This window comes from Pelophylax lessonae (assembly GCF_965119305.1).
Source record: "Pelophylax lessonae genome assembly, chromosome: 4".
NCBI classification, from domain to species: Eukaryota; Metazoa; Chordata; class Amphibia; order Anura; family Ranidae; genus Pelophylax; species Pelophylax lessonae.
In genome coordinates, this window is record NC_138771.1 from 146,049,244 (window position 1) to 146,075,389 (window position 26,146).

Consider the following 26,146-nt stretch of genomic DNA (forward strand, 5'->3'; position numbering starts at 1 on the left):
AGGGTTCAGAGGGCCATGCTTGTGAGAGTTTACAATCTAGAGGGAGAGGCAAGTGATACAAAATGTAATAAGTGTGGGGTGATGAGTTTATGGAGAAAGTAAAATTCAAGTTGTTTGGTATTGGTGGGATAGGCTTCAATAAAATCATGACTTTTCAAGGATTCCCTGAAGGCGGACAGAGTAGGAGATAGCTGAATAGATTGAGGTAGAGGATTTCAAAGGAAGGGAGAGACTCTGGAGAAACCCTGAAGACAAGCACTGGAGAAAGTGACAAGGTAGCTAGAGTACAGGAGGTCTTGGGAGTAGCAAAGAGGATATTTTTAATGATATTTTAAAATAAGGCTTGTGATTTAGTTTGGGACAGAGCTGTGGATGGTTTTAAGTGTTGAAATTAGTATTTTGAATTCTATGTGTTGGATGAATTGTCCATAGAGCTGATGGACAACTAGTGGTTGGATAGAAGGATGAATCGGTCAGTAGCATTCATGATAGATTGAGGGTGTCATAGTCTGTGTAGAGGTAGGCCAACAAGGAGGGAGTTGCAATAGTCCAGACAAGAGAGTATGTGTCCGAATGGAGAGTCCAGGTTTACACTGAGCACCCTGGCTTAAGGGGAGTTATTAATTGCAGTGCTGTTGATCTCAATGGAGAAGTTTGGAGCGTTGTGTAGAATATTATGAGCTCAGTTTTGCAAGAGTGAGTGTTAGGAAATGGTGTGACATCCATTCAGATCTATCAGTTAGGAAGTTAGTGATGCTTGAGTAGACAGAAGGGGTGAGCTGAAGAGTGGAGAGATAGATTTGGGTGTCATTAGCATAGAGATGGTGTTGAAAACCTAAGGCGGTTAACAAATGACCCAGGGAGGAGGAGTAGAGAGAAAATAGAAAGGCGCAGAGGACCAAGCCTTGGATGACACTACAGAAGGAGATAGAGATGTGGGTGACACTGAAGGTGAGCTGAGATAGGTAGAAGGGGGAACCAGGAAAGAGCAGAGTACTTTCTGAGAAAATGGTTTAGGGCCATAACAAGCCAACATGCACCTGACTACATGTTCAACAGTAATGCCAGAGCTGCACTCAAAAATTTCCTTCAGTAGACTCCTGGCTATCCATTATGCTCAAATTCAGGGAGCTTTATCAAACTTTCTGTAGACATAACAGCAACACTGCTGTAGTGTATTTAGAAAAGATTACTTAAACCATAAAATTAGAAAAGTTGCAGAGCATTTTTATTTTTTACTCTACATAATCTGTGGTTTCATTTAGGGATTGACCGATTATTGGCAATGCCGATACATCGAGGGCCGATATGCACTTTCCCAGATATAGCGGAATCGCCCCCCTGAGGTTACCGATATTGCCAATATTTCGGAAAATTTCTCATACCGGAGTGATGCCTGCAGCTAGAGGCATCACCCTGGTACCGGCGTCCATAGCCGACGGTCGGCTGTCTTGTAATGAGAACCGATGCGGCTGAAAAGCCACTTGGCTGTCATTACAAGGAGCGGGAGGGACGCCCTTCCCCCCCTGCCGCCTTCCACGGCAGTTTCAACATTTGTAGAAGTGTTTCTTTTTATATATATATATATATATATATATATATATATATATATATATATATATATATATATATATATACACAGTTATGTCTTATGCCCAGCAGTCCCATATTCTTGAATTGGCTGACTTGATTTATTAATTTATTTTGTGTATTTGCCTTAGGATTAGTAGGAGTGTTGTTAATTTTCTGGGTAATACTTATTGAATTTCTTTTATTTCCTCTTTATTATTAGGAAAACCCTTATCCAGCTGTCAGCATGCATAAAGTACAACGACCAGCAGAGGGTAGTCATTTACGACCCCAGAACAAATCTTTTCCTCTGCTGGATGAAAGCAATGTACAGTGGATCTTGGACCAGGCAGCTGCTAAGATGCAGAATGCACCTCCAGCTGTTAAAGCCGAAAAGAAATGCATGGTGCCTCCTGGACCACCCATTGGTTAGTATATTGGTTCTCTTTGCACTTTTTCAGACTTGCCCAACTCATTCATGTGCCACTTCAATGCAAATTTTCTGCCTTTCTACCCACCCTAAATTCATTTTTTTTTTTTTTACTTTTCTTTTTTTTTCTTTTCTAGTTTCCTCCTCTTATTATTTATGTTTGTCATTCTAGAAGCAATAGTGGAGCGGAACGGCAGTGCCCTGGCAAATAGTAGCCGGCGGCTAGAAGTTGTGAGGAACTGTATCTCCTACATCTTTGAGAACAAAATGCTGGAAGCCAAGAAGGTGACTATAATTAGTTCTTATATATGCTGGTTCTAGTTTGTTTCTTACATACAGTAATTTGGTATGTGCCTCATGGTCTATCTAAAAAAATTTTTTATTTATACATGCATACAAGCTTATATAAAACAATGCTTCTTAATGAGTATTTAGAGCCTTCTGCCTGTTTGAGAGATTTGTCTTCACTTTTGGAAAAAGTGAACATAAATCCTTCCACTGTCCATGTGTCTACACTGTTATCGTTAGGCCTCATGCACACATGGCATAAAAAAAACATCACTTTTACATGTATTTACTTTTTATTTGCAGCCTCTAAATGCCCCTCTATGCGCACATAGGCGCCTAAAGGTGTTTTAGAAGAGGAGCGTTTGAAAGGCTGAAAAACAAACATCGCATTTAGGAGAAAAGCGTCTTAGCAGAAAAATGCTTGACATGCCTAAATGCCTGTAAATACGTGTAAATACACATAAACGTTAGGTGCATTTAGCACTTTGTGGCCTGAAAAAATAAATATTCTGGCCTGGTCAATGGAATGAATGAACACCCAAACCCTTGAGCAAGTTAAACGTGCCTAAACACATTTGCAAAGATGCTTTTCTCCTGCCAGAAGAAAAGGCTTTCAGAGGAGTTTGGCAAATGCCCAGTATGCATGAGGCCTTACAATTCTTTAGGCCAGGTCAGATTCATAAGTATGGAGGTTGAGTTTGTTTGATTGGGATTTTTTTTTTTTTCTTTTGCAGTTGCACCCGGCAGTACTTCGGGCACTAAAGGGACGAGCAGCTAGACAGTGTTTGACACAGGAGCTTAATCTTCATGTACAGCAGAATCGAGCAGTGTTGGATCACCAACAGTTTGACTTTGTTGTACGTCTGATGAACTGCTGTTTACAGGTAAGCAGTTTTTTTTAGCATAGCCATGTAATTTTTTTTTAAACCAGAGTTTACCCAGGTAAGGTACAAAGGTATAGTTGCCATCATGATGCGACAGAAAAAATTACCCATCTACTCATCCTATGTATTATATTCATAATGTATTTCTTCCCTTTCCTTTTTATTCATAGGATTGCACTCCTCTTGATGAGCATGCTATAGCTGCTGCTCTTTTACCTCTTGTTACAGCATTCTGCAGGGTGAGTTTATTAGTGTAAAGTGTGTGTGTGTGTGTGTTTTACCTTCTCTGAAGCAAGAGTATTGATCATGTATTGACATTAAAATGACACCTCAATACCATTAATTTTCAGGACATTTTACATTTTCAGTTTTGTTTACTATATCATTTTCCTCTATATTTTCCTCTTTTTTTCCCTCTAACGATATTATTTTTCTCTCGTCTTTGTAGAAATTGAGCCCTGGCATCACACAGTTTGCTTACAGCTGTGTGCAAGAGCACCTTGTCTGGACCAACATGCAGTTTTGGGAATCCATGTTTTATGGGGATGTCCAAAACCACATTCGCACCCTTTACCTAAGTTCTGAAGAGTCTTCGTTAAACGCGGTAACTATTCAGTTCCCGTGTTTTGTATTTATATTGTATAACATCACTTCAGTACAGTGACTTGCACACTTGGGCCTCATTAAAGAATATGCAAAAGGAAGAGAGAAAATATTCATGATTTAATTAAAGTGGGTATTTCTGCAAGAGGTGTAAAGATGTAGGCTTGGTTTAATTTATACATGAAATGCTGGTATATGCTGGTATTTAGAGCTCAACCAATTCTTACATCCAGTGGGCAAGATGGTAGGCACAGACATACTTTGCTGGGATCTGCCTGTGTGTGGGGTCATACAGTTGCCACCCATTCCCAAAAGCTGGATCTGTCGGCTATAGACTCATGCCTTGACAGAATTTGAAAATCGTTTGGAAGATAGAGTAGCAAGTGCCATGGATTGCTCTCTGTCTATATCACTTTTGCAAATTGGGCCCAAGCTGGTTTGGACAGGTCAGTCTGAAAGTTTATAAACCCCTTTTGTGAGTCCTTCTTGTATTTTATTTATGTACCTTACTGTCGCTTTGCAAGGATGAAGTGGAAGAAGAGGAACGGTCGGCACTGGAGCTGGCTGCAGAGCAGTGTCGGTTGTGGCCAACACTCCCACGCGAAAAACAGCTAGAGCTCATCCAGAAGGAGGAGAGCACAGTATTTAGCCAGGCCATCCACTATGCCAATAGGATGAGCTACCTACTCCTACCATTGGATACTTCTAAAAACCGTCTTCTGCGAGGGGGAGCAGGCTTTGGAGACACTGAAAGTGTGTCCAACAGCTTCATTACCAACAGGTTAGACACTTTGACATGAAACTTACAGGGAATTTTTCTCCTGTACCTTATCACCTGCTACAAACTGTTCTGTCTGTTTTTTTTCAGCATGGCAGGCAGTGTTGCGGAAAGTGCGGATACAGAAAGTGGGTTTGAAGATTCAGAAAGTTCAGATGTGGCACATTGTGTGGTCAGATTCATCACACGGTTTGTGGACAAAGTCTGTACTGAGAGTGGTGTCACATCGGATCATTTAAAAGGTCTTCACACCATGATTCCTGGTACGTGGTATAAAGTCTTAACCGCAGTAATCATGTGTTAAATGAAGCTGACTTGTCTGAATACTTCACTGTCGATGCATCAGGTTTATTGGAATACACATGGCAGGTCAATCTGTTAAATTCAGATAGGACACTACAGGTATAATATAATGTGGTTATCTGCTGTTTTTTCTAGTGCTGTATACTGACTTGTGTTGACTTCCGCTGTGTAATTCTTAATTTTGTCCTATTGCTAACTGTTTTTTTGCAGCCTATAAGCGGTTTTTATATATTTTGAGTATTTGGCTTGCTTTTGAGTAAATGGATGTTTAATAGTCTATATTTATGTGAACAGCAGATCACTGAGCTGTAGGACTCTTAGTCCCATGCAGCTTGTTTTTAAAAAAAGCCATGTTGGCTGCACAGAATATTTGTACCAAGGTCTCAGAGTGGGGACACCGTGCCACATACACATACTTTATGCCTCTATTCCCACATATCTATGCTTTCTTAGTCTTGCCCACTCTTCTGATGCACCAAGGTTGGCATAAAGGTTGCTTGTTTAAAGCTGAACTAAACTCTCCCATCTTTTGCAGCAAAAATAACTGCCATCTTTGCCTCTTTTTGATCTGCAGTTGCCATGGTACTACATGTATGATCAGCTATGACATAAACGATTTAATGGCTTGACAGTTTGGTTGAGCGTTAACATAAGCACACTAGTAGCTGTAACAATTAACTTTCAAGGCATGTATTGAATATAACTGCTTTTGGAAACTGTAGAATCGGTGGGTTTAGTTCTACTTTAATACTTATTGTTTATAGTTTTATATTAAAGCTGATGTCCAAGCTGGCCCAAGCAAACTATTTCCTTCATGAACATGTGTGCCCAGAATGCACACTGTATAAACTGTATCTAGCCTCAGCTACATACAGCACTGTGTCCCTGGTATGAGGAGAGACCTTCCTGTCTCACACCCAGAAAAATATTACGTCAGGCTGAGTGGCACTCAGCCATTTATAGGCAGCTTTGTATTCTGTCAATAAATACAAAGCTTCTTCCAATTGGCTGAGTCGGATAGGTGGGCTAAGAACATCACTATCTCTGACTCTGCCAATCAGAGGAAGCTTTGTATGTATTGATGAAATACAAAAGCTGCCTATGAATGGCTAAGTGCCACTAAGGCTACACAGTGCTGTATACTGTATGTAGCCTTAGTTATAGACAGTTTATATAGCGCATCCTGGCTTGCAAATCTCTTTTGAGACCTTGACTGACATTGGTAATTGTGCAAGTGTGGGAACATCAGCTACACGGGTTGTGTTTGGTAACTGTGATTATCAAGTTGTCGTTTTGCAATACTTTCGACTGTGCAGTTTACTACCTTGCACAGTGCAATGGGAGATGGTGGGAATGTATGAATGCATATGGTGATATATATTTTGCTGTTGAGGGCATTAAGAGTTGTGTTTTAGTATCACTCTTACAAACATGTTTGGTAAAGACTGATCTATAATGTATATATAGTATACTTAGCTTATCCTTCTTTAATCCTATCATAGATATTGTTCAGATGCACATAGAGACGTTGGATGCAGTACACAGAGAGAGTAAGAGGCTTCCACCTATTCAGAAGGTCAGTGCCATAATTTTCCCCAGTCACTAACTTAATTTGCCCAACAATGCAGCCCCTCTTATATGTCCGGGATGTACAGCTATGTGTTGCAAAGAAGATACAATTTGAGGTTTTCCTTAGCTGTATATTCAGTTGTTACTTTGTTTGAGAAAGATTTTACCATTTGCGTTCCTTCTTAAATATTCAAAGTACAAACAAAGCAACGTACAAGATTTGTAAAGATAGTCAAAAGAGGAGACATGGGCATAGGCCAATCTAACATGTGGACAGTCCATAGCAACTGGAGTACATCTAAATGGCAAACAAACATTCCAATTAAAATATTGGCAGTCATTCGGGATTGTATTTAAACAAGATAGCTCCATCAAGTTGTTGTAGAGGGAAAAATAAAAACATGCACTTCACTTAACCCGTGTAGAAGTCTGGTAACAGGACATTCACTAAGGAGCAGGAGAAAGAGAGGGTGGAGGGAAGACATGAGAAGACGATGCACAAAGGGGCAAGGGTATGGGGAAAAGCTGTAATAACCAGAGAATGACACAATCTCAGTTAGCAGAGAGGGACTACAGGGATTACGTCTAGGTCATTGATTGGCCGAACCCCAGAAATCGATCCAGGCAGACCACATCTTATCAAACTTTTTTGGAAAATTTCTACTCGCATAGGTTATTTTATACATCAGCAACATTTTACCAATGTTGGCACGCAAGGAGGATACAGTAGGAATGTGAGGTAACTTCCATTTGTGGAGAATTTCACTACGGGCATAATAAAAAGCATAGAAGATAAACAGTTTAACTTAATAACCCAGTTCTACCTCATCTCAGATACCCAGAAGCAGTGTACGTCTTTAGTTCATATTTTTGTGTCCTTGTTTATCTCTCTTACAGCCCAAACTCTTGCGACCCACGTTGCTAGTTGGTGAGGACTTGCTAATGGAAGGTCTTAGAGTTTACTTACTGCCAGATGGAAGAGAGGAGGCCTCGGGTGGCAGTCTTGGAGGTCCACCACTGCTTCCTGCCGAAGGGGCCCTGTTCCTCACTACTTACCGCTGCATCTTCAGGGGTACTCCAGTTGATCCTTTAGGTAACTAGAAAATTATTAGAAATATTTTGAAAGCCTGGTAATTACCGGTAGCTGTCCCTTTTTTTTAATGTATTTATTTATTGTTATAATGGTATATTATGAATAGGACTTGTGGAAGTACAGTGAAAGTACCCTTTCCACACATAAATTGCATGCTTTTATAAGACAGAAACGGGATCATAGTTTTCATTGTAGAAAATAATCACGAAAATAGCAAAATCACTCCATTGCCACATCTGTAGATATAACTTAAGACAAGATGAACAGCATTTGGCTGGACTTTAAAGGCAACAAAGAACGCATTGTTTTCATAAAAACCATCATTTTATTTGTAAGCAAAATATCATATAGATTATGATATTTTATCATCCAGGCGAGGTGAATGTGTTATTTGTATAGATGCAACTCTTTTTAAATGATGTGTTACTATTATATGTTTGATTTTTTGTAGAGAACATATTTGACTTATATGCAATTTTCTATTTATGTAGTGAAACCTGTTTTTTCCCCCCTTTTGTGTGTTATGAAGAAGCAGACCAGTGAAAGGCGTTGACGCACAGGGATTCATTCACTGAATTTAATGTAACAATATTGTAAAGTAATTTACTGGCTTGTATTGGCCATTTATAAAAAACGAAAGTTGAAAGGATTAAAAGAGGTGCATGGAAGCCAGCCAGCCCCCAGTCTGATGTACTCGCCCTCCAGTCTGCCACCAACCAAGTAGACCTGTCTCATGATATACCGTATTTTTCGCCGTATAAGACGCACCGGCATATGATGCACCCAATTTTAAAGGAGGAAAATCTAGAAAAAAAAGATTCTGAACCAAATACTGCAGTAAAATATTTTATATCAACAGGTGATGGTATAGGCATGGCATAGGCATGGTACAGGCATGGCACAGGTGTGGGTACAGGCATGGCACAGGTGTGGGTACAGGCATGGCACAGGTGAGGGTACAGGCATGGCACAGGTGGTGGTTTAGGCATGGCACAGGTGGTGGTTTAGGCATGGCACAGGTGGTGGTTTAGGCATGGCACAGGTGGTGGTTAAGGCATGGCACAGGTGGTGGTTTAGGCATGGCACGGGTGGTGGTTTAGGGATGGCACGGGTGGTGGTTTAGGCTTGGCACAGGTGGTGGTTTAGGCTTGGCACAGGTGGTGGTTTAGGCTTGGCACAGGTGGTGGTTTAGGCATGGCACAGGTGGTGGTTTAGGCATGGCACAGGTGGTGGTTTAAGCATGGCACAGGTGGTGGTTTAGGCATGGCACAGGTGGTGGTTTTAAGCATGGCACAGGTGGTGGTTTAGGCTTGGCACAGGTGGTGGTTTAGGTTTGGCATAGGTGGTGGTTTAGGCATGGCACAGGTGGTGGTTTAGGCATGGCACAGGTGGTGGTTTAGGCATGGCACAGGTGGTGGTTTAGGCATGGCACAGGTGGTGGTTTAGGCATGGCACAGGTAGTGGCTTAGGCATGGCACAGGTGGTGGTTTAGGCATGGCACAGGTGGTGGTTTAAGCATGGCACAGGTGGTGGTACAGGCATGGCACAGGTGGTGGTACAGGCATGGCACAGGTCAGCTCACTTACCTGCTCTCCTGGGCTGCCTGCGCTGCTCCTCTCGTCCTCTTCTTCTGACGGCTGCGGGATTCCTGGAACCGTCCACGGCGCTGCTCCTCTCGTCCTCTTCTGTCTTCGTTCTTTGACGGCGGCTCTCTCGGCGGCTCTCTCGGTCCGGCGGGAAGGAGATCGGGCGGTGACGGTGCGTGACTGACGCACGCACCGGCACCGCCCCCATTGGACGTCAGGACTCAGCACAGGCAGCAGGAAAAATGTTCATTTGCCGTATAAGACGCACCAACTTTCCCCCCCCAGTTTTGGGGAAGAAAAAGTGCGTCTTATACGGCGAAAAATACGGTAAATAAAGAACAGGGGTTTAGTTGACGCGCATTTTCAAACGCATGTGTAAGCTGCAGGGCCACTACACGGCACCCTGTGTTACCTGCAGTCCTAACACTTTCTAATTTGAGTGTCTCCACAATGGAAGCACATGGCTGCTAATGGAAGGATGGGAGACAGGTGGGAGGGAGGCAGCCCAAATCTCCCCCAACCCACCCCCATCCATGACTGGTCTAATATATCAAAACTCTAATAGCGATGTTGTAGCGATGGTACAAACTGAAACATTGTTCATGTAACCAGGGATGTAGGCACCTTGCCTATAGGCTGGTGCCTCATTTAAAGTCCCACCGTGTGACTTTCGTGCGTTTTTGGTGGATGCAGTCTGATTTGACCTCAGTTTTTTCATATACAGGGATGGAGACCAATAGCATGACCTGCTTGTTTAATGTAAAGTCTCAAATATTTTATGAAATTGGGGATGAGGGCACTGTGCTTTACAGGCCAATGCCTCATATAAAGTCCCAATCTGTGTTTTACACTGCATCCGCCAAGGGGATGGAGGTGTATGCTTCTCAGCTGATCCTTTTCAGTTTGTATCATCGCTACAACATTGCTATTATAGTTTTGATATATTAGACCAGTCATGAATGGGGGTGGGTTGGGGAAGGTTTGGGCTGCCTCCCTCCCACCTGTCTCCCATCCATCCATTAGCAGCCATGTGCTTCCATTGTGGAGACACTCAAATTAGAAAGTGTTAGGACTGCAGGTAACACAGGGTGCCATGTAGTGGTCCTGCAGCTTACACATGCGTTTGCAAATGCATGTCAACTAAACCCCTGTCCTTTATTTATATCATGAGACAGGTCTACTTGGTTGGTGGCAGACTGGAGGGTGAGTACATCAGGCTGGCTTCCATGCACCTCTTTTAATCCTTTCAACTTTCGTTTTTTCTGATACAGGGATGGAGAAGCTGGGCATTACCTGCTGGTGTCTCACTTAAAGTCCCACATAGCCTACATTGTATTGGCCATTTATTGCATCTGTATGTTTTTTTTTTTTTTCTGACACTTGTTCTTTATGTGTCCTATTTATATTTTGCGTACAAATAAAATGATGGATTTTATGAAAATAATGCATTCTATGTTGCCTTTAAAGTCCAGCCAAATGCTTTTCTTCTTGTGTTAAATCTACATAATCGCTTACAATGAGATATGAACAGAAGTGCCTTGTTTTGTCAGTGTCAGAACAGACGGTAGTGCGGTCCTTTCCTATTGCTTCTCTGACTAAGGAAAAGAAAATCAGTGTTCCAGCTCATCTTGACCAGTATGTCCAAGAAGGACTTCAGCTACGATCATGTACTTTTCAGGTGAGTCTGCAATATTAATAATATTTTGCAGGTAGAAATCTATAAAGTGATATAATTCAACAGCTTTCCATTTTGTTTTATTACATTAACCGGCCCCCTGCTGAGCAAGTACTAGAGCTACAGCAGCACTGCTTGTGCGTTATCATCTGCATTATTTAACTTGAATATCTGTCATGCCCTCCTAGCTTTTTGCTGTCCGATATTAATTTTGACATATTGGTACAATTTAGTAAATGTTTCTGACATCCCGTCTTTCGTTGACTTAGTGGTCACCTTATACTTAATATTGCGCCTTTTATACATTTACAGTTCAGTTGTTGTGCACAATACTGAAATTTCATCTGCTGCAAAGGCAGAAAGTAATCTTTTCAGATTAACATTCTGAGTTTTAGACCCCTCATATTTTTTTTTTTTTTTGGTGGCTTCAGCTCTTGCGAGTGGCATTTGACGAGGATGTTCCATCTGAAGTCTCTGAGGGTTTCCGCAAGCAACTTCACAAGCTTAGGTATCCCCAAGATGTCCTTGGAACCTTTCCGTTAAGTGTTGGTCTTTCCCTCCCACATGCTTCCCAACCGAGGGCCAAGGACAAGAACCCCTCCATCAAGTAAGTACAAGTTCTACTCCGGTCAATTGATTTAAAGCACAAGTGTCCTAATATTTATACCTTTGTCAACTGTGCAGAACTGATATGAATCTTTTGGTATCCCTTTCAGCTTCTAATGAATGCTCAATTAAATGCTTTTTTTATTGCATGGGGCCCCTCTAGGCTTCCTGTCATTGTGCTTTTTTTCCTTAGTGTCTCTACATACATTTTTCTCTGTATTGTCCACCTACTTCTCTCTTTCAACTTTCTAGGGAGACTACATTTTTTTTTACAGTATCTCACAAAAGTGAGTACACCCCTCACATTTTTGTTAATATTTTTTTATATATTTTCATGTGACAACACTGAAGAAATCACACTTTGCTGCAATGTAAAGTAGTGAGTGTACAGCTTGTATAACAGTGTAAATTTGTTGTCCCCTCAACATAACTCAACACACAGCCATTATTGTCTAAACCGCTGGCAACAAAAGGGAGTACACCCCTAAGTGCAAATGTCCAAATTGTGTCCATTGTGATAATATTTTGGTGGACACCATTATTTTCCAGCACTGCCTTAACCCTCTTGGGCATTGAGTTCACCAGAGCTTCCCAGGTTGCCACTGGAGTCCTCTTCCACTCCTCCATGATGACATCACAGAGCTGGTGGATGTTAGAGACCTTGCGCTCCTCTACCTTCCATTTGAGGATGCCCCACAGATGCTCAATAGGGTTTAGGTCTGGAGACATACTTGGCCAGTCCATCACCTTTACCCCCAGCTTCTTTATCAAGGCAGTGGTCATCTTAGAGATGTGTTTGGGGTTGTTATCATGTTGGAATACTGCCCTGCAGCCCAGACTCCGAAGGGAGGGGATCAGCTTTAGTAGGTCACAGAACATGTTGGCATTCATGGTTCCCTCAATGAACTGTAGCTCCCCAGTTCCACCAGCACTTATGCAGCCTTAGACAATGACACTTCCAATACCATGCTTGAATGTAGGCAAGACACACTTGTCTTTGTACACCTCACATGGTTGCCGCCACACACGCTTGACACCATCTGGACCAAATAAATTTATCTTGGTCTCATCAGACCACATGACATGGTTCTAGTAATCCATGTCCTTAGTCTGCTTGTCTTTAGCAAACTGTTTGCGGGCTTTCTTGTGCATCTTCTTTAGAAGAGGCTTCGTTCGGGGACGACAGCCATGCAGACCAATTTGAAGCAGTGTGCAGCGTATGGTCTTAGCACTGACAGGCTGACCTCTCACCTCTTCAACCTCTGCAGCAATACTAACAGCACTTATATGTCTATTTCCCTACGACAACCTGGATATGATGCTGAGCACATTCACTCAACTTCTTTGGTCGACCATGGCAAGGCCTGTTCTGAGTGGAACCTGTCCTGTTAAACTGCTGTATGGTCTTGGCCACTGTGCTGCAGCTCAGTTTTAGGGTCTTGGCAATCTTCTTATAACCTAGGCCATCTTTATGTAGAGCAACAATTTGTTTCAGATCCTCAGAGAGTTCTTTGCCATGAGGTGCCATGTTGTGACCAGTATGAAAGAGTGCGAGCGATAACACCAAATTTAACGCACCTGCTCCCCATTCACACCTGAGACCTTGTAACACTAACAAGTCATATGACACCGGGGAGAGAAAATGGCTAATTGGACCCTATTGGACACTTTCACTTAGGGGTGTACTCACTTTTGTTGCCAATAGTTTAGACAATAATGGCTGTGTTGTTATTTTGAGGGGACAGCAAATTTACACTGTTAGAGCCGGTTCACACTGAGGCGACACGACTTCGGGGGGCGACCTGTGAAGTCGCGTGCACCGCTGTGCACCGTGACTTTGGCGCGACTTGCAGGGACTTCACATAATGGAAGTCTATGCAAGTCGCTCCGAGGTCGCCCCAAAGTAGCACAGGACCCTTTTTCTAAGTCGGAGCGACTTGTGTCGCTCCTATTAGAACGGGTCCTGTACTACTCAATGGACCGCGACCGTCCGCGACTTGTCAGGCTGACAAGTCGCCCGACAAGTCGCGGCATTGTGAATGGGCTCTTATGCAAGCTGTTCACTCACTATTTTACATTGTAGCAAATGAAAAGATATAAAAAAATATTTACAAAAATGTGAGGGGTGTACTCACTTTTGTGAGATGCTGTACCTACTCTGAAATCTCCTGCTGTGTCCTGATCCTTGTAGTACATTAGGCCTTTTTGTAAAGTTACCTCTGTGTTTCTCTGTAGCTCCCTTCATGTCAGTGACGTGTTCCAGGGTCGCCTGGATGTGGGTTTATCTGTTGGCCTCTTCGATTCAGAAACGTAAGACCCCACATTTACACCCAGCCCTGGTCATGGTCTTATGGTGCCAACCAAGCTTCCTGGTGTGCAGCTTTTATTTTTTAACTGTCTTATTTATGTACAGGCAATGGAGGAAATGGTTAATGGTAAAATGGTTGCTGGGGAAGGAAATAAGATGAGGAAGCTTTCTTCTTCTGTTGCATAGCATTGGGTGAAAATTGCCAACAATACTGTGTCATGGCTTCATTATTCTTACATTATTGTTATAGTATGTAATAAATGTCTACCTTAAAACTGTGTATAAAACACTCGCTGTGGCTTTCAGCACCCTGTATTTCCTAATCTGTTTAAGTTTAGGACTCCTTACTGTCTGAGGACAAGTTGTTTTTCAGACTTTGTATCTAGTTTTGAAGGGCCAATAGAGAATGGGTTACAAGAAAGTAGTCTGGGTTTGGGTGTTCAGAAATAACAAGAACAATGGCAGCACATGATATAAAAACAGTAATCGGGATGAAGTGCAGAAGAGGGAACTGAAATAATACTGCTCTACTAAATCATCATTAAGGATTCTCTGGTTTTTAAATAATACATAATATAATAAATTCTAAATGGATCATTCAGTCATGCCATTGTTCCAGTAATGGGTCCATTATTATAAATGCTGCATTGCACCAGCGCCCACTTCCATGTTTTTACATTTTGCAAAAGGTGGTCACATCCATTTTTTACGGGGCAGCAGGTCACCATAAGTGTTACCATTACTAGGAACCAGGTGCCTTCACAGCCATTTCTCACTTAATAAATGCTGCATTATTCCATTGTGGGCCTAATGTGAAGGTCTTTTAAAAGTATTCTAAACAGCCATACCTCTGTATATTAGGAAAACATTCTTGATTATCATGTATTTACATGGTATTCTATTTTATATATTGAATAGTGTTGAACATGTGACTATATTTACCAAAGAAGTTACATTTTCAGCATTTCCAGTTACAGTAGTTGGTCAGATTTTCTCAGCTAATCCTTTGGAACATACAGGCTTTAAAGCCATTGTATTTGTATGTTATTGTAATAGTTCTTTGATGCGTAATACCAGCCTTAGGCAGGCCATACACGGTTTGAATCTCGACTGGTTCAGCAGGAAGTGACCGATATTCAAACCATGTATGGGCAGGCTGAATGTACCAAGTTGATCGATCAACTTGGGTACAACTAGCATGCTGGGTTTTACCTGCGATTATCGCTATCGGCTACTATAGGCGCTAGCAGTAATCACTGTCTTCTTTCAGGGGACGCTTACCCCGCCTGTAGAAGACAATGGCCCTACAGGAGGGATTCCTGCATCAACACTGACGGTGTTAATAGGGTAATCGAGCAAATTTCTTCCTGCAACCCGTGGTTGCAGAAAATAAATTTGCTCTGTGTATGGCCAGCCTTACTCAACCTTTTCAAAACAGAGGAACCATTTAAAATAACTTTCCAGGCTCAGGGAACCCCTGTTAAATTTACTATATCTACAACCCATAATACATAAGTGTGATGGTCATTGGGAAGAATTCTCCTTACACTTGTGGTCATTGGGAAGACTTACACCCTTACAGACAGCTAAAATGATCAATGTTGTCAGTGGGAACTTATATGAGAGGCAGAAATTGCTCATTGCTCAATTAACCCCTAGCAACCTCTGAAGGAACCCTGGTTGAGAAACCCTGCGTTATACTGCACATTAATTGTATACAATATACTATTCATATTATCCTGTTGTATCAAGTGAAGAATTCTAGTGCCTAAACTTCTGGTATTATGAAGTGACCAGCCTAAACCATTTTTTATTTGCTTTTATGCAGTATCATATCAATTTTTTTTATAATTTAATGTTTTATTTTTTTTTAATCCTTCGATCTTTTAGCAAATACCCTTTAGCAGTAGTGCTTACTTAGCCATATCTGATTGCACCAGGCTTTATCACCCATTGCTAATGTAAAATGTCTAGCACTAGGAGAAGTTTCTATAATGGTACCCTGTAAATTGGGTGTGGCTGTCTCTACAGCATTCTGTGCAAACATGTTTGGATGAAACTAGTATACTTCGTACATAAACACATCTAAACTGAATGTTGCTTGCAAAGAATTAAAAGTGGTATACTGGAGAATGTTTATGAAAACTGGTATGGGAATCTTTGTTGCTGTATCCAAGCAACTTAAGTAGTGGAGCACCGAAATCAAAAATTCAGGATGCACTTGGCCGAAATCGAAATTGACAGTTTTTAAAAAATATATTTATTTTTTATTAAAGAATTGTATTCTATTCGACTTTTTAATTAATACCATGCATTTTAATGAATATGAATTTGTCGGCAATCATCGGCACCTTTTTAAGCGGTGTTAAAAATACTGCTTTTTGCATTTTTGGTGCACATTTTGCAAACTGCACCAAAAAGCACCTCCCCTTAGAAATGCATTGTAAACGCAGCAAGAACGCATCAAAACTGCTCCCGTGTTGCATTTTTATGCATTTTTGAGTCAAATGACCTATGAATAACACACCTAAAGCAAGGCAAAATCGCAGGTGTTTTTTGGGAGCCATTATTGGCACTTTTGTTTTCTTCCAGGCATATTGCTGTAAACCCCTATTTTGGGCTAATAAATTTCGGTGCATCACTATCTAAATTTAAACATTATAAATGATTTTTCACATCTGATCAATTTGATTAACTGGTACACTGCACACTGACTATGTATGAAAAGGGAACCATATTATTCAGTAGTTCAGTTCAGATTGGTGCGGCTACATTAGGTGACCTTAGACAATGTGCTCCCAGACTCCTGCATGAAGCAGCTCTTAGGCACCCTTCATACAGTGCAATTATACTATGGGTTTGCTGTTTAAAACTCATTTACAATACTATCATTGCACTCTGGTGATTTCTGGCCTGTATTTCCTTGATGCAGATAGTGTCATTATTTACTCCTGATTTTTTACTATCCCTATGTTACTATTCATTATGGGGAAACCGCAGAGCTGTCTGTTACTTCCTTTTTATAGTCAATACCATCACCAAGCATGTCCAAATACAAGCCTCTGGTGTGTTATATTATCTGTAGAATATTATTAGATAAAGTCGGCTCCAGCATCTTTTTGTTCTCAGTTCATAAATCAGTTTTCATAAATATCAGCTAGTATTCCATGGTGAGCAGTACAGCTGACCTCAGCTTTGCTAGTTGTGGTTTCTTTTTCCATACAAATCCTGTATTCATTTGGCTACTCCTGCTTGGGTGGAAACTGTAAGGTGAAATGGTGGACTGTTATTCTGCAGGTTATTGCACTCTTCTTTCTCTTGTTGCAGTTCACATTTTGCGTATATATCGTGCTATTATCCTTATGTTTGTGCAGTCATACTTCTTGTGTTTTCACTTTCATTTATAATCGTTTTCCTTTTTGTGGAATGTACTCTTTATTTCTTCAAGGACAATATCTAAGAACCTTGTGAAGAATGCCAAAAAGACAATTGGCAGGCAGTATGTGACACGCAGGAAGTACAGTCCCCCATCTTGGGATCTCCGTAGTAGTCAGAACTCTTTGGAACAACAGAGTGATGACATTTCAGGTAGGTGTTCAGGTATAAATGCTGATTGATTGCCAATGGAATAAATAGCAAGCAGCTGTCAAGAGGTTCTAAACTGTGAGCTTCTGCATTGCTGTCTAATGTGGTGAAAAAGGGGACTTTCTTCCAACCGTTGGTTTTCTAAGGCTGGCCAAAGATGAGTCATTTTTTTTTTCTGTTCAGCCAGCGGGTTGAACAAAAGAAAAATCATTTGATTCCTCCATCCACACATTTAAGGTGAATAGGGAGATCCTCCCCGCTGAGCAATTTTATTCGGACGGCGGGGAGATTTGCTGCTGCCAGAATACACTGATCGGCACTACCGGCTATAGCCTGTGGTACTGATCAAGCAGCAAAAATCCAACAGGGAGGTAGTTCTATACAATCATCCTGCCTATACATGGATTGAAATTCGGCCAGTTCAGCAAGGAATTTAATCCATGTATGGCCAGCTTAATACAATTAAAGAGGTCGTAAACCCTTTTTTTTTTCCTCTTCTTTTTCACCCTGAAAGACAAACACATAATGAGCTAGTATGCATCGCATACTAGCTCATTATGAAATACTTACCTTAGAACGAGCCCCCGCCGTGATGCCCACTCAGCTGTATGACGGGCGACATGTCAGTCGCCCGTCTTCTGGGATCACTCCCGCGCACGTGTGCGGGAGCCGACGGTCACGCAAGAAGTTCTGAAGGAGCGGCACCAGTGGCCGTTCCTTCAGAGCGAATGCGCCAGTGACATCACTGGATGCATGTAAGGTAAATATCTCCTAAACGGTACATGTTTAGGAGATCTTTACAGTACCTATAGGTAAGCCTTATCATAGGCTTACCCATAGGTACAAGTGTCAGAGGAGGGTTTACTTCCTCTTTAAACGACTTCTCAGTTTGCAATTTTTTCCTGCAACCTATCATAATCTTGAAGATGTGGGATATTTTTTTGACAGTTTATTTTCACTCTAGTTTAATCAGTGGTGAACGCCTACAAACTAATCCCATTTAATTTTCTGGATCTTAATTACATTGTGATCTTGCTTCTGGGTTTCTGTGTACCTCTTCCACAGAAATGGAGAAATGTCTCTACTCAAATCCAAATAGCTTACAAATGTAGAACACTTTCGATGTTAAGGGGTGGGCGCACATATTAAAAACTGGAAATTCTGAATTAACCTTAATTCTGAGTTTTTACTGCGTACGTTTTTCAGATATTGAAATGGCTGCTTTTGTGTGCATATCCATCTACAGTAGAGCTGCACGATTAATCGTAACAGAATCGAGATCGCGATTCACTCCCCCTGACGATCTTAACATGACACTTGCTCGATTCTTTACATAGCTGTGAGGGAGCAGCTGTTAAAAAAAAAAAGAGCCTCCCGCAAAAGCCTATCGGCATTAGTCTCCCACGGAGCTGTAAACGCAAATGATTACATTGTATCTTTTCTTTCCCTCTGCCGGAGGAAGGAAATTTAACCTCTTAAAGACTAAACCTTTTTCCTACACTTGTTGCTTGCAAGTTAAATCAGTTTATTTTTCCTAGAAAAGTAGTTAGAACCCCCAAACATTTATATATATTTTTTTTTAGAAGAGACCCTGCAGAATAAAATGGTGATTGATGTAAATTTTTATGTCACACTGTATTTGCGCAGCAGTCTTTCAAACGCAATTAATACACTTTAATGAATAAAACAAAACCGTAAAGTTATCCCAATTTTTTTTATAATGTAAAAGATGTTACACAGAGAATCGTGATCTTTATTCCAAGCAAAAAAATCGTGATTCTCATTTTGGCCAGAATCGTGCAGCTCTAATCTACAGTAAGCTCTAAAGGAAGTAAATACTACTATTGTCATGTTAACCTATGCAATATCTCACAAATATATATTGTCACGGTTTCTTATTGCAGTATCTGAGGATATGGAAAGAAGTACACTGACCATTTCTACACTGAAGGCTCCTGACAAACAGGCAGGGGGTAATCTAGCAGAGAGAGCGTGCTGCCGTGACTACCAAAGAATGGGGCTTGGTACGCTGAGTAACAGCTTGACTCGTGCTAAAAATGAACCATTTAGAATCTCAACTGTAAACCGCATGTATGCAGTTTGTAACAGGTGAGCTATATTTTCTGATTATTTTGTTCAACCTGTGCACTTTGATGTCAGTTATGCACTTTGATGATATTTAATAGAATGTGTTTTTGTTCATTTTTAACTTTGTTTCCTTGTGTTTGTTTTTTCTCTTTCGTTAATTGACAGACACAGCTACTGATCTTCTTAAGCATTGGGTTATACTGCCCCCTACAGGAGTAGGACACCAGGCAGAAAAAATCTGGCTATGCCTATTGGCAGTTCCAGGGAGTATACTCCCTCTCTCTGCTATAGGTACTCAGTTTTTTTTTCTGCCTAGTAAGGAGTAAGGACCTAGTTCCTTGCTGGGATCTCTGGTCCTTGCAAATTTTTTCCTTTTTAGATAGAAATGTTTTCTCCTGTTTTTTTTTTTCCTGCGAGATCTACTATCAACTGCTGGACTGGGCAACGGGCTGGATAATCTAGATCCAGTCTGGCCAGTGAGTGCGCGCAGACCTCAGCTCTGTGCGAGGTCGACCGTGACATAGCCCCACTGGACGAGGGTGGCCTGCAAGTTAAATGCCTCAGAAGGCCGCATACGACCGAGTCTCGGCCTGAGTCACAGCGTTCCTCCTGGCCGACAGCTCCCAATTTCGTTGGCAAGGGGTTCTGTCTGGAGCTTCGCCTGCCTAGTTTCTGGTATAATGAGAATCTGTCCCCCCTCTCCCCCCGGAGGGTTTTGGGGTGGATGTTGGCCCCTCCTTGGGATGATCAGGCCCCCGGGTTCCCCTCCTTCTCGTCAGACACCCCCCTTTCATCTATCCCTTATCCTACCCCCCTCCACTTATACTGGGGCTGTTAGGTTGGTCTGGTCCACCTCATGGGGTAGGGGCAGGGCGTGGGGAGGTTTTACCTGGTGGGGGCTCCTGCCAGGGAGCCCCCCTTCCTGCCTGGGCCTGTCCTTGAGGCCTAGGGAGCCTTGTGGTGCTGCCATTTTGCTGTAGCCTGTGTGTTTCTATGCACAGTGGCCATGTTTGTGTAGTCTGTTGGCCATTTTGCAGTGGTTTGCCATTTACAATAGCAGCGGCTATGACAGTGGAGCCCCTCTTCATCCCTTGGTGCCGACTCCTGAATCTTTTTACTTCCCGATCGCCGCATGTGGAGTGCAGATTATACTGGTGGCTGCAGGTGCCTGTTTCTGCTGGGTGGTGAGTCTGCGGATCGCTTGGTGCTTTGTGCCTGGCGACCAGGGGGGGCTGCCAGCACGGTGGGGGTTGTCCCTTTGCAGTGTTTTACACTTTTTGTGGGGTCCCTCTGGTGACTTATGGAGTCTTTGGAGTACATCTCCCCACCTGATCCCCTTTCTGAGGCTGCGGGGCCCTCCGGGTCCCAGCCATCCATCGATGCACTGATAGCGGTCCTGGAGTCCTTTGTGTCCTGGGGGGGTGGTTTTCGGGTCCAAAGCGTCCCCTTGGGGTCTCTAAGCGATTTACTAGGCGTTACCCTAGTAAATGATGGACCTTCCAGTTTCCAGATTGAACAAGGCAACCATGGTTCCGGTTGCAGAGTGCCCGGCCTTTAAGGATCCGGCTGACAGGAAGGCGGAGGCCGTGGCCCGCAATATGTACACTCTGGCTGGTTTGGCACTGAGGCCGATATTCACCATTGCCCTGGTGTCGCAAACTCTGACCGAGTGGGCTAAGCTTTTACACCATGACCTGGAGGGAGAACAGCTCCCCCATGCCTTTGCTGGCCTGGCATGCCAGCAGGTCCAGGGGCTGCAGTTTATCTGTGATACCTCTTTGGATGCGACTCCCCTAGTAGCTCGGCTCTCTGTTTCAGCAGTGGTCCTTCGGCATGTCTTTTGGCCTAAATGCTGGTCAGTGGACCGGACTTTTAAAAAGGCCTCGACTGTTCACCATTTTCAAGGGGATGGCCTGTTTGGGGCTACCCTGGATGGCATCAATAAAGGTTTCACAGGGGGAAAGAGTACTTTTTTTTTCACAGGCTACTAAGGGTGAGGACCCTCGTTATAGACGTGGGCCCCCCTCCTCGGCTCATAAGTTTTTTTCATCCCTCAGGGTCGACTGACCTGGCCTACTCTGGAGGATCTAAAGAACCTGGTCTGGCTGTGGGCTTCTCCAGACCTGCGCGCAAGGCTCCTTCAGCATGAAGGTGCGCCCTCACCCATTTCGGGGGTGGGGGGACGTCTTTATTGGTTTCCGGTCCCGTGGACTTGCCTCGTACAAGACAAGTGGGTCCACAAAGTAATTCGGCCCGGCTACAAGGATCAGGCAGAAGTGATTTCAGTCATATTAGTGGCTTCAGACTGGCCGCACCGGGCTTGGTACGCTGATCTGGTGCGGCTGGTCGACGATGCTCCTTGGAAGCTTCCTCTCGGGGAGGATCTGCTGTCCCTAGGACCAATCTTCCATCCTGCTTTACAGTCGCTGGCTTTGACAGCTTGGCTGTTGAACGCCAGGTACTGATGGATAGAGGTTTATCGGAGTCGGTGATTTCAACGCTGTTAAAAGCTAGGAAATCTACTTCTAGGAAGATCTATCATCGTACGTGGAAGACGTACATTGCATGGTGTGAGTCTCTTGAGGTTCATCCTTACTCCTCGGTGGCTCAGATCTTGATCTTCCTTCAGTGGGGGGTTGAACAGAAATTGGCCTTGAGGGCCAGGTGTCGGCTTTGGTGGTCTTCTTCCAGTGAAAAAAAGACAAAAGAAAAGGGGCGCACCGACCTAGTGCATCACCACTGGAAGCATTTATTAAAATATTAAAAAGTATACAGTATACTCACAAGGCAGGTGTGATAATACACACATCAATATTGCACATAAAATCTCCAAGGAAGCCAAAGTCCCACGAAAAGCTGAATGGCCACGCACTCCCTGGTGCATACCTTTCTTCAAGGTGTCCGACATTTGGTTCCTCCAGTGCGGGCTCCGTTGCCGCCTTGGGATCTTAATTTGGTGCTTTCAGCTCTACATAAGCCTCCCTTTGAGAATCTTTGGGAGATTCACTTGCTTACACTGGCTCAGAAGGTGGCTTTTTTGGTGGCTGTCACCTCTGCGTGCAGGGTGTCTGAACTGGCAGCGTTATCCTGTCGTTCACCTTACTTGGAGAGTCACAGAGATAAGGTGGTTCTTCGCGCCTGTCCGTCGTTCCTCCCAAAGGTTGTCTCTGAATTTCATTTGAATGAAGACATTGCGTTACCTTCTCTGTGTCCCAGGCCTAAACATCCAAAGGAAATTGCCTTGCATGCTTTGGATGTGGTCTGGGCAATTAGGGGGTACCTGGAATCTACGGAGTCTTCCTCTGCATCCATTTACAGATTGATCAGACAGACAGTAATTCAGGCCTATTCCATCAAGGGCCAGGTTCCTCCTTTCCCTGTCAAGGTGCACTCTACTCGGGCGCTTAGTGCCTCCTGGGCCTTCCGTCATCAGGCATCAGTGACGCAAGTTTGCAAGGAGGCCACCTGGTCGTCGGTGCACACTTTCACAAAGTTCTTTGAAGTGGATGTTTTGGCATCTGCGGATGCTTCTTTTGGCCGCAAGGTTTTGCAGGCTGCTGTTTAGAGGACTTGATCCTCTTTGAGGGTGTATTTTTTTTTTTTGTTGAGCTCATGTTGCCTGGTTGGATACTGTTTAGCCTTGGGATTTTTTTTTTGTTGTCCCCATCCCTCATGTTTAACCCTGCTTTGGGATATCCCAATGGTTATGAAGATCAGGAGCTGTGTCCGTCAATGAACAAAAGAAAATGGGATTTTTGATTTACCGTAAAATCCATTTCTCTGATGTTGATCGACAGACACAGCACCCACCCCTTTGTGGAGTTGTAATTCTTCTGACACTGTTTGTAACAAAACTGAGCACCTATAGCGCAGAGAGGGAGTATACCACCTGGGACTGCCCATAGGCATAGCCAGATTCTTTTTCTGCCTAATGTCCTACTCCTGTAGGGGGCAGTATAACCCAATGGTTATGTAGATCAGGAGCTGTGTCCGTCAGTAAACATCAGAGAAATCTATTTTACGGTATGTCAAAAATCCTATTTTTTTTATCTTTTTTACTCAGCTACCCAGGATTACTTATAGTGCCACAGAGTATCCAGGACAACACTCTACAGAAGATATCCCGCTGCTACAGGCAAAATAGATTTCCAGTAGTGTGTTGGCGCAGTCCTCGGACCAAAGCCGTTCTTTTACGCTCAGGGGGGCTTCATGGCAAAGGCGTAGTTGGACTCTTTAAATCTACCAATACCACTGCCACTGGTGAGTGCTCATCTTTTTTTTGGTATGGGTATTAGGGATGAGCCAAACACACCTGAGTTTGATTCACAGAGGTCGGGCTGAACCTATCAGAAGTTCAGATGCCAAATCTGTCAAATACATTCTCCATTTTTAAGGCTAATAGCCTTTAGTCTAGGAGAAGAAAATGGTGCATGGGTGCTGGTTACTGTCCAGGGCATATGTACCAATGCAAAAAAAAAAGAAATTACATAATTTTGCATCTAACAGTGAATTTACAAATACTAAAAGTGCAACTTTAAAATCTATTCTTAAAAAAAAAAAAAAATCTTGCTGGGTCCCCCCACCAGACCTGCTTGTGTAGTGGAGCATCTCCACCATGGAAATACACAAGTGAAATTTGCAAAGGAAAAAAGCCATGTAAAATGCCGTAAATGCACATTTCCCTGCAAGTTTCGATTTTTTTTTTTGGGTAAATAATATAATGGGGACCCCCCCCCCCCCAAAGAAAAATACATACCAGACCCTCAAGGAGGGTGAGGTTTTGGTATGTATTTTGCAGAAAATCGATACGTCACTCGCCTGTCACTGACTTGCGAGCCTATTGCGGGCGGGCGCGTGCCTGCCGCGGCGCGCGCCCGCCGAGGCGCGCCCGCCGCGGCTCGTTCCCAGACAAGTCAGTGCGTGTGACCGGCGGACTCGATGTCCGCCAGTCACACTACGATCGCTCCTGTGAAGGGAGAAAGACAGAGCGGCTTGTGTAAACAAGCTGCCTGTCAGTTCTCCCTGTGTAAAAGTGAAGATCTGACCGTTCTACTATGTAGAACTGTTGATCTTTGCTTTTACACCAATAGCAATGTCCCTGCACAGTTAGAATCACGCCCCTAGGACACACTTAACCCCTCCCTGTCCAATAAAGTTAACCCCTTCCCTGCCAGTGTAATTTTTGCAGTAACAGTGCATATATATAGCACTGATTACTGCAGTAATGTCACTGGTACCCCCAAAAGTGTAAAAAATGTCAGTCAAGGGTCCGATCTGTCCGCCGCAATGTCGCAGTACCGAAAAAAAAATCGCAGATCGCCGCCATTACGCGTTAAAAAAAAAAACACCAAAAATGACAAAAATCTTTCCCTTTGTTAGTAAACGCGATAACTTTTGCGCAAACCAATCAATATACGCTTTTTGCGATTTTTTTTTTACCAAACATAGGTAGCATAAAACAAATTGGCCGGAAAATGTTAAAAAATTTTGATTTTTACATTTTTTTGGGGGGAATTTCATATAAAAAAATGTGAAAAATATTGTTATTTTTGCAAAATTTACGCTCTTTTTTTTGTTTATAGCGCGTGATCAAAAAATCGCACAGGTGATCAAATACCACCAAAAGAAAGCTCTGTTTGTGGGAAAAAAAGGACGTCAAATTCGTTTAGGTACAGCGTCGCACGACCGCGCAATTGTCCGTTAAAGTCACGCAGTAAAAAATCGCAAAAAAAAACCTGGTCCTTTAGCAGCCAAATCCTCCGGGGCTTAAGTGGTTAACAGCCATTTTTCCTATATGTTATTTTTTCGCTATGCATGTTAACAAAAAAAAAAAAAGACATGGGATCCCCCAAATTCAATACCAGCCCCCCCCCCCCCCCTGATATGGATTTTGGGCGGGCTCCCAAACAAAAAGCAATGAAATGGGGCCCCTCCCTACCTGCCAAAATCAGCGCTGAATGGCCATATTTGGTCAGCAATGTCACCACCAGCCCACCAGCCAATTGTTTGGCTGGGAATTTCCAGCCATGTAAGTAATTGGGGCTGGTAATGTTACAGTAAAGACTTGGTGGTATCTGCACCCACTGCCATCCTTAAAGAGGAGCTTCAGTGTGTAAAAATAATAAAGGTCAGCAGCTACAAATACTGTACCTGATGACTTTTTAATAAAAGGACTTACCTGTCCAGGGATCCAGCACTGTCCTCGCCCAGGTCGGGTTTTCGCTGGTTTTCTGGTCCCCGGCATGCTTATATCTTGTGGCTTCACAGCCAGTTCCCCTCTGCTAATGGGCGAGCCACACTGAGTTATCTTAATGGTCCCGCAGCCTCCTGGAACCTGGATCTCGTCCCAAGAGGTTGTGGATGGGCGGAGGTGGTTTGAGGGAGGAAGAAAAGCAGAATTTCCCCTTTTGGGTGAAGTTCAGCTTTAACAACCATTGACAGTGGGAGGATGTCATTTATAAAAGCGGTAGTAAATGTTCAGGCGTTCAAACCATTAACTCATCCCTAAAGAGTATAATGAGTATATAAACTAGAAATGTGCATTGATATTTTGATATAATCAGTATCATTTGGCAAAAGAAAAACTACCCTAAGCGTTGTGTGTACATCTGTGTTTGCAGGCCAATCCCAGACAGACTCTACTTCTTTGGAGCAAGAGAAGTACCTCCAGGCCATAGTGACCTCGATGCCTCGCTATGCAGAAATGAGTGGGCGCAACACCCTCAGTGCGTTCCCATCCGCACATCTCTATGGTGAGAGGTCTTGTCTGACTGCCAGTGGC

The 26,146-nt window shown here is 43.0% G+C and overlaps 1 protein-coding gene across 8 annotated transcripts in view; it reads left to right on the forward strand.

Moving 5' to 3' along the window:
• Positions 1–26,146, forward strand: part of SBF1 (SET binding factor 1) — a 235,127-nt gene that overhangs the window by 178,712 nt on the left and 30,269 nt on the right. For 5 of the 8 annotated variants that reach the window (XM_082255289.1, XM_082255291.1, XM_082255294.1 and 2 more), the window contains 16 exons: positions 1,793–1,997; positions 2,172–2,284; positions 3,022–3,171; positions 3,342–3,410; positions 3,620–3,775; positions 4,299–4,555; positions 4,643–4,815; positions 6,358–6,431; positions 7,322–7,517; positions 10,654–10,781; positions 11,210–11,385; positions 13,620–13,694; positions 17,141–17,280; positions 19,182–19,386; positions 23,429–23,625; positions 25,986–26,117. In XM_082255289.1, the coding sequence (XP_082111415.1) occupies positions 1,793–1,997; positions 2,172–2,284; positions 3,022–3,171; positions 3,342–3,410; positions 3,620–3,775; positions 4,299–4,555; positions 4,643–4,815; positions 6,358–6,431; positions 7,322–7,517; positions 10,654–10,781; positions 11,210–11,385; positions 13,620–13,694; positions 17,141–17,280; positions 19,182–19,386; positions 23,429–23,625; positions 25,986–26,117 (2,446 nt within the window). The remainder of the gene's footprint in view (positions 1–1,792; positions 1,998–2,171; positions 2,285–3,021; positions 3,172–3,341; positions 3,411–3,619; positions 3,776–4,298; positions 4,556–4,642; positions 4,816–6,357; positions 6,432–7,321; positions 7,518–10,653; positions 10,782–11,209; positions 11,386–13,619; positions 13,695–17,140; positions 17,281–19,181; positions 19,387–23,428; positions 23,626–25,985; positions 26,118–26,146) is intronic. The other 3 variants (XM_082255292.1, XM_082255293.1, XM_082255295.1) reach the window with 1 other exon arrangement.